Source organism: Chiloscyllium punctatum, chromosome 2 (assembly GCF_047496795.1).
Source record: "Chiloscyllium punctatum isolate Juve2018m chromosome 2, sChiPun1.3, whole genome shotgun sequence".
Taxonomy (NCBI): domain Eukaryota; kingdom Metazoa; phylum Chordata; class Chondrichthyes; order Orectolobiformes; family Hemiscylliidae; genus Chiloscyllium; species Chiloscyllium punctatum.
This window is the reverse complement of record NC_092740.1, coordinates 7512817-7527383: the sequence shown is the minus strand read 5'-3', so window position 1 is coordinate 7527383 and position 14567 is coordinate 7512817. Positions and strand designations below refer to the sequence as shown.

The following is a 14567-nucleotide window of genomic DNA, read 5'->3' as shown; positions in this document are numbered from 1 at the left end:
ACTGTCAACCCTATCAACTCATAATTTTATAGATTTCTATCAAGTCTCCTCTCAGCCTCCATTGCTCCAGGGAAAACAACCTGAATTTTTCTAACCTCCTTATAGCCATCACCCTCTAATCCAGGCAATATCCTGGTAAGTCTCTTCTGTACCCGCTCCAAAGCCTCCACTCAGATGTTTCTTCTCAATTCCCAATGGGATTTCCAGGTGACTGTCTTATAGCAATGGCTTTCAGCGGTGATCTTCCTGAGAAAAGAGAGTATTCTCTCTTACAGCTTGGCAGCTCAGACACCTGTTAGTGCATGCCTGTCTCTCTCTCTCTCTCTCTCTCTCTTTCTCTCTTCCTTATTACTTGTCGCTGGCAGGATTGGAGGACATGGTGTGGGTTGGGAAACAACAGACACACAATCACTCAGTTTGTTCATCGAAGAACGCAGGACCCAGGGACAGCAGTGGTCCAACTCAAACGTGCTCCACCATTCAGTACAGCTAATTTGTTTATAGTCTTCATTCCACTTTCCCTGCCGCTCCCCTAACCTCCCAGAACACCTAACTCCCTTGTCCAAACATATCTAATTCAGCTTTAAATATACTGAATAGATCAATGTCCATTACTTTCTAGGAATTAAAGGACCTACAACCCTCTTGGAGTAAATAAAAAATAATCACTGTCTCAAAAGTTAAACTTCCTATTTTTAAATTGTATCTTTTAGCTTTTGTCTCTCCCTTGAGGCGAACCATCATTTCAGCAGCAACCCATTCAAGACCCCTGAGCATCTAAGATATTTCAGATAGGATCACCTCTAAATTCCAGTAGGGAACGCCTAATATGTGCAGCAGTAATGTCACTGGACAAGACATTCTGAGGCTCAGCTTAATGCTCCAGGAACACTTTGATTTATTTGTGGGATGTGAGAACCCCCGGCTGAGCCAGAGTTTATTGCCCATCCCTAACTGTGTTGTAGAAGACTGGGATGCAGCAATACACACTTCATAGCTGAGGACGCAGTTTCAGGCTTTTGACCCAGCAACATTGAAGGAACAGCAATATATTTATATTTTCTGTGGCAGAGAATCCTACTGGTTCACTATTCTCTGGGTGAAGACATTTCTCCTCATCTCAGTCCTAAACGGCCTACCCTGTATCCTTAAACTGTGACTCCTGGTTCCGGACTCTCCAATCATCAGAAACAATCTTCCTGCTGTCCCCTCTCTGTTAGAACTTTATAGCTTTCTATGAGATCTCCATTTCATTCTTCTAAACTCCAGTGAATATAGTCCTTATTGATCCAATCTCTCCTTATATATCAGTCCTGCCATCCCAGGAATCAGTCTGCAAAACCTTACTGTACTCCCTCCTTCACCAGAACATCCTTCCTCAGATAAGGAGACCAAAACTGTACACAATGTTTCAGGTGTGCTCTCATCAAGGCCCAGTATAATTGCAACAAGACATCCCTGCTCCTGTCCCTGACTCCTGTCACAATGGCCAATGTACCATTTCCCTTCTTCCCTGTCTGCTGCTCCCATGTTTACTCTCAGTGACTGGTTGATAATGGCATCCAAGTCTGAATGCACCTTCCCCTTTCCCAATCTATTGCCATTCAGTAATAGCCTAACCTTCCTGTTTTTGCTACCAAAGTGGATCACCTCTCATTTATCCACATTATACTGCATCTGCCATGTATTTGCCCACTCACTCAACTTGTCCAAATCACACGGAAGTATCTCTACATCCTCCTCACAGCTCACCTTCCCGATCCAGCTTTATGTTATTTCCAAACTTGCACATTTTGTTCCCTTATCTAAAGCATTGATATATATGGAGAATAGCTGGGGTCCTAGCACTGATCCCTGCAATACCTCACTAACACTGGCTGCCACTTCGACATAGCTCTATTTATCCCTGAGTGCCAACCAGGTCTCTATCCATGTCAGCACACTCTCCCCAGTCCCATGGCCTTTAATCTTACACGTCAATCTCTTATGTGGGACCTTGTCAAAAGCTTTCTGAACATCGACTGGTTCCCCCAATCAACTCCATTTGTTACACCTTCAAAAAATTACAAGCATGCTTTCTCATTTGTGAATTCATGCGGACTCTCTCCAATCCTGTTATTGTTTTCCAAGTGCTCCACTATTAAAACTTTTATAAAGAATCCTAGTATTCCCATTCCATCGATGACACGCAAATGGGTTTTTTATTCTCTGTTTTCTCGACACCTCCTTGATTAAATAGTACGGTTACGTTGGTTACCCACATTCCATGAGGGTTGTTCCAAGGTCTTGAAAAATGACCACTAAGGCAATAAATAACTCAGTGATTGTAACAACTGTTGACAGCCTTTGTGAAAACCTTTCCAGTTCACACGGTGGCTCAGTGGTTAGCACTGCTGCCTCACACCACCAGGACCAGGGTTCAATTCCCATCTTCAGGTGACTGTCTGAGTGGAGTTTGCACATTCTCCCCGTGACTGCGTGGGTTACCTCCGGGTGCTCTGGTCTCCTTCCACAATCCAAAGGTGTGCAGGTTAGGTGGACTGGCTATGCCAAGTTGCCCATAGTCTCCAGGGATGTGTAGGCTAGATGAAATAGCCATGGGAAATGTAATGGTTACAGGTTGGGTCTGCGTGGGATGCTCTTTGGAGGGTCAGTGTAACTCAATCGGTCGAATGGTCTGCTTCCAAACTAGGGATTCTATGATTCTAATGGGAAGGAAGGGAAGTAGATCTGGCATCCTATATGTGACACCAGACCCACAGCAATGTGGTTGAGTCTTAACTGCCCTCTGGGCAATTAGGGATGGGCAGTAATGGATTCACATCATCGTGAAAGAATATTTTGCATTAAAAAAGACTGATTAATTGTTTTGTATAGTCTCTCTTGCATTTTGGATCATGCCCCTTAATCTTTACATGACTGATAGGTACGGGATGTGCCTCTAATCCTCTTTTATAAAAGAAATCTCAGTAAATAAACTTGCTCAAACAATGCAGCAAGTGAGAAAGCTAATTGTCCATAATCTGTTTGGCTCCCTTTCTCTTCCCACACACCCCAGCACTTCACAAGTTCTCACCTGAAGCTTTGCCTTTTACTGTAAGAGCCCAGCCCCTCTCCACTCCTCCCCATCACCCACTTACTGTAAAGACGCAGGGAATTTTTTTTCAGTTCATGTTTCCAGCCAAGTATTTAGCAACGTGCCATTCCTGTGCAAGCTCAGCCTCCCAGCCATTCACAAACTCGCACACTGACACTGAGTGACCTTCTCATGCAATTTCCTCAAAGGATATTGGGCCAGATTCTGTAGATCAAACCTCTGCAGCTGCATCCTTAATTGGGCGCTGGGTGTTAATGTTCATTAACCCGCAAGGCTGATAGAAATGTGACCTGACAACAGATCAGTGAGGATAACAGGGCTTGATATGAACAACAGCACCAGCTGAGCAATGAGACTCATAGGCAGTACCAGAATCATAGAATCCCTACAGTGCAGAAAAAGGCCATTCAGCCCATCAAGTGTGCACCAACCCTCCGAAGAGCATTCAATGCGATCCACATAACCCCATGATGGCCAGTCCTCCTAATCTGGACACTGCAGACAATTTAGCACAACCAATACACCCTCAACTGCATATCATTAGACTGTGGGAGGAAGTCAGAGCATCCAGAGGAAACCCACGCAGACATGGGGAGAATGTGCCAACTCCTCACAGGCAGTCACCCGAGGCTAGGATCGAACCCAGATCCCTGGCGCTGTGAGGCAGCAGTGCTAACCACTGAGCCACCGTGCCACCCTCTGAAGCTGAGGCAGATAGAGGGCCCATTAGAAAGAGATTATAAAGGGCAGATTCTCATTCCTGAGGCAGGGAGTTTGGGATGGGAAATATCCCAGCTAGGCATGCCCACCGCAGGGAAAGCAGCGCCCCCTGAATGGGTGACGGCAGAATGGATTCAGACACTCACCCCGTGCTGCCATGCCAACGCACCCCCCCCCCCTCCCCCGCCCAGACATTGACCACAGACTAGATTAGAGTGGTGCTGGAAAAGCACAGCAGGTCAGGCAGCATTCGAGACCACAGACCACAGGCACTGCCCAGGGACAAGGTTGGCTATTTAAAATGCCTGCCTCAGTTCCCTGGAACTTTGCCCCAGTTGTTTTATTACATATTAGATCCCTCCAGCCACCCAAGTCCACTCTTCACATCACAAACAAGCCAACTCACACCAACCCACGACCCACCTCAATGCCCCATTAGAAACCCTATGCCAACTCAGTGGCAATTTATTGCCAACTCCCATCTTAAGGTTCCTTCTAGACCCTGTGTTAATTCGCTGACACCTCGTAGCAACCCATGATTCCTGACCCACCACCGCTTGCTCATGCATTCCCATGTCGTATCCACTATAGTCAGACCTCCGGTACCAGGCTCAAATTGAATAAAGTTCTAAATACTATAGTGAACTGTTTCCCTTTCTTGCATGCCTATTAAATACATTTAAATCCCCTTAAATATTTAATAGTTTATTTAAAAAATTGAATTCCCAACTCCATATCAAAGGCAATCTTTTTTTTAATGACTACTCCTACACCTACAATGAGAAGGACAAGGGCAGCAGATACATAGGAACAGCACCACTTGTGAGTTCCCTCCAAGCCACTCACCATCCTGACTTGGAAATATATTGCCGTTCCTTCAGTGTCGCTGTGTCAAAATCCTTGAATTCCCTCCCTTAGGGCATTGTGAGTCAAACCATAGAACAGGGACTGCAGCGGTTCAAGTAAGCAGTTCACCCCACTTCTGAAGGGACAACTAGAGACCTTGGAATACAGGCTCATAGTTCCTTGAAAATGAAGTCACTGGTCGATAGGATAGTGAAGAAGGCGTTTGGTATGCTTTCCTTTATTGGTCAGAGTATTGAGTACAGGAATTGGGAGGTCATGTTGCAGCCGTACAGGACATTGGTTAGGCCACTGTTGGAATATTGCATTCGGGACTAGGTTGGGTTGGGATATCTGGTTGGCATGGACAGGTTGGACCGAAGGGTCTGTTTCCATGCTGTACATCTCTATGACTTTATAAAAGGGTTGTGTAACAATTTATAAATCCTTGCAACACTTGTCACTGACAGGAAGTGGGGGGTGTGGGGGGGTGGGTGGGATTCTACCACAGTTATTTGATGAAAAGAAACTCAAGCCTCAACTGTCATTATTCTTGGCTCTGAGCTACAACATACGTCATACACGCAAAAGTATATGTTGCCACAGCAACTCAGCTACGTTGGAGGGGTGATGGGAGTTGTGGGGTGGGCAGGTCAGACTTATCTTTGGAAAGAGAAATCAAGAGCAATGAGAAAGTCGAGTGTTCGAGTTGGTAAACAGCTAGAATAGTTTTGTTTTCAACTCACACACACTGAGCACAAGTCCTGCCTTTAGCAGAGTGTTCATCTCAACCATGAGGTTATTGGAGTAAACACTGCGAGTCAAGATCGTTCATGGAGCAAAGATTGTCTCTGTTTGTCCTGGGTCGTGAGGTCAAATGGCTTAGCCATTTTGTAATTCATACCAGTTCTTATTTTACATAGAACATAGAACATTACAGCGCAGTACAGGCCCTTCGGCCCTCGATGTTGCGCCGACCAGTCATACCAATCTGAAGCCCATCTAACCTACACTGTTCCATGTACATCCATATGCTTGTCCAATGATGACTTAAATGTACTTAAAGTTGGCGAATCTACTACCGTTACAGACAAAGCATTCCATACCCTTCCTACTCTCTGAGTAAAGAAACTATCTCTGACATCTGTCCAATATCTATCACCCCTCAATTTAAAGCCATGGCCCCTCATGCTTATCATACTTGGATAAAGGCTCTCCCTGTCCACCCTATCTAACCCTCTGATTAACTTATATGTCTCTATTAAAGTTACTTCTCAACCTTCTTCTCACTAACAAAAATAGCCTCAAATCCCTCAGCCTTTCCTCATAAGACCTTCCCTCCATACCAGGCAACACCCTAGTAAATCTCCTTTGTACCTTTTCCAAAGCTTCCACATCCTTTTTATAATGCGGTGACCAGAACTGTACATAATACTCCAAGTGCGGCTGCACCAGAGTTTTGTACAGCTGTAGCATAGCCTCATGGTTCCTGAACTCGATCCCTCTATTAATAAAAGCTAAAACACTGTAAGCCTTCTTAACAACCCTGTCAAGCTGGGTGTTTTCTTTACTAATTATCCATTTAATCCTTGCTTTAAAAAGGAGACCAATAAAATGACAATATGATGGCTGCATTCTCACAGACACATTCGGCTGTGACGATTAGTAAAAGAGGAGGTAACTATTCATCGAAATCTCATCCCAACATTGAGAAAGCATGACAGCATCTGAGATCTGGCTCTTCCTGCTTTCTAATTTTTCAGTTAAAGGCCAGTTGAGCAAGGTTGAGAAATGATCCAGTGTCCTATTTAATTCTTAGCTTCACTACTGAAACAATTGTAGATAGTACACACTGCTGTTACTGAGCATTGATGGTGAAGGGAGTGAATGTTTGTGGGTTGATGCCAATCAAAGTGGGTTGCTGTGTCCTGAATGGTACCAAGCTTCTTGATTTTGTTGGAGCTGCACCCATCCAGGCAAGTGAGGAGTATTTCCTCACACTCCTGACTTGTGCCTCATAGATAGTGGATGGTCTTTGCAGAGTCAGGATGTGAGTTACGCACTCTGAGATTCCTCGTCTCTGACCTGCTCTTGTAGCCATTATTTTTATATTTCTATCAAATGTATCTTTTGTGTTTCAAAAGTGGACTACGTTTTCACATCGTGGGTTTCCATCTGCCATGGTTTTACTAATGTAAGGGGACACAAAGAGTTACTTCACAACAACCTGATGAAGGAGCAGCGCTCTGAAAGCTAGTGCTTCCAAATAAACCTGTTGGACTATAACCGGGCATTGTATGATTCTTAACTGTGTACACCCCCAACCCAACACTGGCACCTCCACATCATTCATTTTCTTCATTTGCTTCCGAACTTGTCCAGTACCTTTCTTAACAATTGTCATTGGCAACTATCTATTCCACGGGGAAATTCCTGAGTTAAATGCATGACATAGATTGGACAGTGCAGAAACTGGCCATTCAGCCCAATTGTTCTATACTGATGTTCATGAGCCTTTGTAACATTATAACATCAGTGTATGTAAATGAGGAGCAGGGATAGCCTCTCCAAGCTCTCAATTCAATATGAACATGGCTGACCTTAAGCTTCCTACCCACTCCACAATGAGGCAGTTAGACAGGTATGAGGTGGAAGCAGGGATGTTGCTTTGAGATGGAGGAATAGCCATGATCATATTGAATGACTGAGCAGGATAGTCTTGCTCCTAGATTCTCCATTTCCATCCTTCTTTTCCCTGAAAGACCATTAACCTATTGATCTCAGCTTGAAATAGTGTCAATAGTGGACTTCAGTCAACGTACTCTCCTTCCCTTTTGTGTTTATCCAGCTTCCTCTTAAAGAATTCTGTGCTGTTCACCTCAACTACTCCTCATGGTAACAGACTTCATGTCTTCACCACTCTCTGGGTAATGATTTCCAAAATCACTGCTCGTTATACCCCTTCAAATATTTCTCAAGAGCAGATTTTTCCAAGTACAGCCTGCTTATGTCTCTGAGATCACCCAGGACCTGATGTCTGATCAAGCTAGATTGCCTTTGTCCCACATGATCCAGCATCTGGCACTTTCATATTCCCTTAGTGATTGTCCCCCTCCGAGCCACTCCCCATCCTGACTTGGAAATATATCATCATTCCTTCACTGTCGCTGGGTCAGAATCCTGGAATTCCCTCCCTGAGGGCATTGGGGGTCTGCCTACAGCACATGGACTCTGACTGTTCAGGAAAGCAGCTCACCCCCACCTTCTCAAGGGGCAACTAGGGACAGGCAATAAAAGTTGGCAGAGCTGGCAACATCCATGAACGGGTTGAAGAAAATTATTACCCGGTCAAACACACAGTGCCATTAATGGGATCTTGCTGTGTTCAAATGGCTGCTGTGTTTCCGACATCATGACAGTGATCCCTCCCACAGTATTAGCTGCAAAGCGCTCTGGGGCCTTGTGAGATAGTGAAGGGTGCTATATAAATGCAAGCTCAGCTACCCACCAACCCCCCCCCCCGCTCCCTTCAGTTCACAGGTGAGATTGTGGTTTTAATTTAAATTCCACCTTGTGGGCTTGAACCTATATCCTCAGAGCATTAACCATGGCGTCTAGATAACTAACATCATCATTAGACCACAGTCTGCAGTTCTGTTGCTGTGTCTCCTGCCATTCTTTTGAGAATGTCTACGCTAATTATTTCTGGATGTTGCTGCTACTGAGCTCAGAATGCGGGGACACAGTCGGCTCTGTGGGGGGGGATGGTACAGTGTGAGGTCAAGTACTTCAATGTCCCTTAGCTACCCCGTCCCTGTACACCGTTGATAATCAGAAATCTATCAATATCTAGTTTAAACATACTCAATAACTATACTTCCACTGCTCTCACCATCTCTTATATTTCAATGAGATCACTTTTCATTCTTCAGAACCCTTGAGAATACAGATCCATCTTGTCCCGATCTCACTTGATAGAACTGTCCCGCCATCCCGGGGACAAGTCTGGTGAACCTTCACTGCATTCCCTCTACGGTAATAATGTCCTTCCTGAGAGAAGGACAAATTGCACACCGGATTCCAGGTGCAGTCTGTCTAAGCTCCTACACAATGAAGCAGGGTTTCACGATTCCTGTGCTGTACTGAAATACTCTTATGATAAAGATTCACGTTCAGTTAGAACACACGCACCAGCCAGTTTAGCAACAATTTCTACCCTATTGTTGTTAGACTACTGAATGGACTCACAGGCTCTTAACGTTCGCCTGTCCCTGTGTTTTTGTTTTTGCCGCTGTTTACCTATTATTTACTATCTATGCTACTTAACTCTCTGATCTGTCTGTATTGCTCGCAAGACAAAGCTTTTCACTGTGCCTCGGTACACGTGACAATAAATTCAATTCAATTCAATTCCATTCAGTAGCTTGCTGACCTTACATTTTAGCTTTTTGTTCTCCCTGCGTAGGGAGCGAAAACTATTCCTGATGAAGGGCTTTTGCCCAAAACGGTGATTTTCCTGCTCCTCGGATGCTGCCTGACCTGCTGTGCTTTTCCAGCACCACTCTAATCTTGACTCTAATCTCCCGCATCTGCAGTACCCACTTTGGCCTAACAAAAACTATAGCTATGCCCACCTTGAGGGCATTGATAGGGGCTGTGTGGTTTTGAAGAAGTGGCCGTTCATAGATTGGGAATGTTTGGACACCTGAAGCACACAGAGAAATCTTGTGCCAAAATAACTTGGAACATTTCCTAATTCTGTCCTCACGGCAAATAAACTTGCAATCCCTCTTGCCTTTGAATTCCAAGAAAGCACAATCTGAAAGGGTTAATCCTCTGATTTTTCTTTAATGTTTAGAAGTGACAGAAGTGTAAGGGGGTTTGGGGATGAGTTGGAACAGTATCCGAATCAAAGAGGGAACATGGAGATGACTGACTGACAATAATTCGCTCCAAGTGTTGAACCGCTGCCAAGGTAAACAGTTGAGAGTTTGTTAAAGGTTGGCAAATATCTCTGTGGTTAATAGAAAGGGGTGAGTCAATACAAAACTTCAGCCACTCGAGAGTATAAATAGCCTGATCTGAAGACAGGAGAACAGCACAGAGTAGCAACAGCTCAAGTCAGAGAGAGAGAGAGAGAGAGAGAGCCCTGAGCTGAACCTGCTCTAAGAACAGCTATATGCAGCGCATCATGAAGGGAACAGCCACCTCTCCTGCTACCATCCTCCTCATCATGGCCGCCTGTCTCTGGGGCATTTCTCAAGGTCAGTAAAGCCCATTGCTGGTGAGGTGTAACAGATATTTCAATAGAAAAACTGGGGAGGCAGAGAAACTGTAGTCAGAGGCAGATTGCTGAGAACATACGCTGTAGATAAATGTGGAGAAGGTGGGAGTTGGGAGGTTGGGTGGAGAAGAGGAGATATTTGTTTTGTTTTCTTTTTCATGTTAGGATCTCGGGTCATTTCTGCAAGGTCTGTGGGAGCAGATTCAGTAGTAACCGTTAGAAAGTAGTAACCGTTAAATACTGGGAGGAATGACATTTCCAGGGGTGCAGGGGAGCGGGACCAGGGACAGTGGGACTGACTGGCTAGCTCTTTCATAGGACCAGGAGTACATATACGATGGACCAAAGGGTCTTGTGTTCTGCACTACCGCATGCTGTCACCTCAATTCTCTACTTACTTGGAGATGTTCTTAATGACTTTCCCAAGTATTCAAAGTTCTCTGATGACAATGTAATGCCTCAGCCTGGCTAATTCCAGAAAATAAAGGTAAGGGAGAAGGCCATGAATGCGAGGGGATTCCGGAGGAGAATTCCCCCCTTTCTTTTCTGCCTCTGTTTTCAACTCCTACAGCCTGGTCTGGGTGTCCCAGTAACCCTGTCACCCGCCCTGCTGTGGGGTGTTGATTATTGAATGCATCTAAACTCTCTTTGTTCTTCCTTCCAGCCAATGAGGACAGCATGGCTACGCAGGATTGCTGCCTCACCACCAGCCCAAGCCAGATTCCCTTGAAGATCTTGCACAGCTACCGAATACAACTGCCCAGCGACGGCTGCAAAGTACACGCTGTTGTGTAAGTATCAACTCAGGCAGGTCCCTCACACCTTCTTCCACCCTCGGGTGCAAGTCGACTCAGAAGGAGGCCGCTCGGCCCATTGGGGTCTGCTCCCGCTGTCAATGGAGCAATCCTGGACACCGTCTCGATCCTGTAATCCTGTCGGTTTAGCTCACTGTCCGGTTTCAATTTCAGACCTTCACCAAACCTTCCAGCCCCTCTCTCTCCACATGCAGCAAGATCTAGCCTACTCCCACTCACTGTGTTAAAGAAAATCCTTCCTCCTCACATTCCCTCTGCAATACTTATCCAAAATCCTAAATCTGTGTCCCCCTCATTCAAGAACCATCAGCCAAGAGGTCAGATTTGTCTTTTATCTGAAACTCTGGTCTACCTCATCCCCGGAACCACTCTGGGAAATCTCCCACCACATCCTCTTGAGGAGTCACAGACCCTTCCAAAACGTTCAGAACTGGAGGAATTTCTCTAGTTGAGACCTAACCTAGGAATAGCATCTCTGGCCCTGTGCTCTATGACTCAATTTATGAAGCCCAAGATTCCATCAGTTTTGCTAAATGTCTTGCCATCTGCAAAGACTGATGCCCATGTCACATCGGGACCCCCGTCACTGTTTACCACTGCATCATTAAGTCTCCAATGCCTCTCTCTATCTCATCTGCCACAGTGCATCCCCAAACACTTCTGTGCATTCATTTCATCTTCTGTTTGCCTGTCCATGCTGCTAGACTATCTGTCTTTTCCCATTTTCCGCTCACGGTCCCAACTGGGAATGGCTCCCACCCAAAGGGCAGGAGGTCACGCCTGAGCCTAGACCTGGGAAAAGTGGAGATGGTCACAATATTGCCATTCCTGAGATTACCAGACACACGCATGCACAGGCAAGTACACATGTGCACGTGCACATATAACACCTCATGGACACTCGCATGCTTGAGAGTGTTAATTTTACCCTGTCTCGGGCGATTTGATACTAAACTACCAATGTCAGCTTCTGATCTGTCATGTACTGTCTGAACATTTGGTGTTTTGGACTTTAACATGAAAGAATATTTGTTGAAGATGTCACCCCAAGAGATGCAGGACTAGGGAGACTACTGTAGAAAGGACACTGGAAATTTCTTAGTCTTTCATCAGCTGAGGTTTCAAACACATGTTTAACCCTGACCCTTCACTTTCCCAACAGGTTCCGGACAAAGAAGAATAAACAGCTGTGCAGCCCGCCACAGGAAAAGTGGGTGAAGAAACTGATGAGGAAACTCGACATGAAAAAACCAAAATCGAGTCAGAAAAGGAGGTCGATGAGGCACCGGTTGGGAAGGTGAGAGTTTTGTTTCATTGCTTTACCTCCCTTCAGCTCCAAAACTATACCAGTTGCTGCTTCCCAAACACTCTCTCTCCAGATCCCTCCATCTTCAGCTCACTCTCTCCCAAACGTCCTCCCTTTCAATCTTCCCCACACACCATCACAGTCCCCTTCTAAAACACTCCTCACAGACTCCAGTCCCTCCTCATGCCCCATCCACCCAAACTACTGCCTCACATTGTAATCTTCAGCTAACACACAGCAGCTTGAACATTGGGCAATCATTGGGCAGAAACTCCCTTAGTGAATGAAAAACAAGCAAGACACAAGTATATTTCATTCTCCCCAATAAAAACTACTCCCACCCCTAGCCCCATGTACATTCTACCCCATCACTGACCCCACCCCTCCCATTTAATCCCCTCCCCCATAGCCCTGTGTACACTCTCACCCCCAATCGCTGACCCTACCCCCTCATTTAAACTCCCTCCCACAGTCCCGTGTACATTCTACCGCCCTATCACTGACACTATACACCCATTTAATCCCCCCCCTCAGCCCTATGTACACTCTTCTCCATCACTGACCCTGCCCCCCTATTTAATCCCCCTCTCAGCCCTATGTACACTCTTCCCCATCACTGACCCTACCTCCCCCATATAATCCCCCTCTCAGCCCTATGTACACTCTTCCCCATCACTGACCCTAATCCCCCCTCAGCCTATGTACCCTCTTCCCCATCACTGACCCTACCCCCCATTTAATCACCCTCTCAGCCCTGTGTACACTCTCTCCCATCACTGGCCCAACACCACCATTTAATCCCCCCCCCCCTCAGCCCTATGTACACGTTCCCTCATCACTGACCCTATCCCCTATTTAATCCCCCTTCAGTCCTATGGAAACTCTCCCCCATCACTGACCCTACCCCCCCTATTTAGTACCCCTTCCACTGCCCCGTGTACACGCTCCCACCAATCTAAAATGCTGTTTCTAATTCTTTAACAAATATTAACTTTCTTCTTTCCAGGAATTCACAGGCATGAAAAGAAATGATGGTCAACAAACCTCTCGATTCGCTTCATCTGCATTAATCAGAAAAAGAACTAACATCTACCAAAGTTGTCAATATTACTTGAGGTCAGACTAAGAGGTGTATTTGTTTGTAAACCCGACACTGACCAATCATCTTTCAAACTTCCCCTTCCTGCTGCCTTATTGGTGAAATTGGATTCAGAATGGATGGTCTCACTGTGATGCCAAGTGTAACTGCCCCCAACCACAAAGTTGGTACCAAATTGGCACCTCTGTGAAAGGGAATAGCACCTACTGACGTATATGTCCCCCTTTAAAGCCTATCGTCTCATTCTGTTTTGGAAGCTGGCTATGGGATCTTTCTCTGTCACAGAGAGCAGCAAATATATATATATAATATACATACAGAGGAAAAGCTTTACTCTACATCGAACCTTATGCTGCCCCTGTCCTGGGAGTGTTTCATGGGGACAGTGTAGAGAGAGCTTTATTTTCAGTTTAAAAATACATGGAGAGTGTTAATCTGTAATCTGAGTAATGCCTGTTCTGGGAGTGTTTGGTGCGGACAGTGTTAGGGCAGCTTTACCCTGTTCGTACCCTGACACTTGTAGAATCCTTGGGAAAGGGGGTGCAGGGGAGTTCAATGTAATTGCTGATTGGTTTCACTGTGCCCTGAAACCAAGTGATGGATTTGGACTCCCTCAGTTCCACATCAATCCTGTGTTTGAATACATTGTCAAAGTGAATGAGCCATATGGTTGTCAGCAGGAGTGAAGATGCTTTTGTTTAGCTTGGGAAGAATTCCATTTCCCTACCAATTTGCTCCTGTCTTCAATCGACACAGTTACTGAGACTGAGCCACGGAAATGAAACAACCCACAATGTGACAGTGACTGAGAGCGGGAAAGCTCAATCCCAAAATAATGTGAATACTGACGTTGAATGTTCAATTAAACTCTGTTGCCTCTCTTCCTCCCCAACACCAGGGAATAGCACCTACTTACATATCTGTCCCCCTGTAGTCTCTTTAGTCTTTAAAGCTGGTCGTCTCATTCTGTTTTGGAAGCTGGATGTGGGATCTTTCTCTGCGTGATGATATGTGTCTTCGGAAATATTCTGTCCCAGTCTTAATAAGCTGTCTGATTGGACTGTGACCTTTTGTTCAAAGCTGAATTGTTTTTAGTTTCCAGCCTACGATTTTATGGTATTTTGTAATATTGTAATAATAAATAAAGATCGTTTGATATGAAGGGCTGGTCTGCGTGAACATTTCTTTCTGTTTGGGGAAAGCTGGAAGACGTGGGGCCTGGTTTCTTCCCGTGACACAGTCTCAGCAATCCTTTCTGATCCATGCGGCCGATTGGTGACCATTCGGCCCCTCCAGCTTGTTCTCCGGACCCAACCTTAGCCCCTCACTCCAAATACCCAGGTTTCCATCCACACTTGGGTGGTGGGGGGGGTGAGGTAAGAGGGTGAGGTTGAAGGGATGGG

At 45.5% G+C, this 14567-nt stretch overlaps 1 protein-coding gene across 1 annotated transcript; it reads left to right on the top strand.

Annotated features, from left to right (window-relative positions):
* Positions 1-9775: 9775 nt before the first annotated feature.
* Positions 9776-14326, top strand: LOC140494172 (eotaxin-like). The gene is made up of 4 exons (XM_072593276.1): positions 9776-9924; positions 10609-10735; positions 11922-12056; positions 13072-14326. Exons 1-4 carry the CDS (start codon positions 9840-9842, stop codon positions 13085-13087), a joined length of 363 nt encoding a protein of 120 aa, XP_072449377.1. The 5' UTR covers positions 9776-9839; the 3' UTR covers positions 13088-14326.
* Positions 14327-14567: the final 241 nt, after the last annotated feature.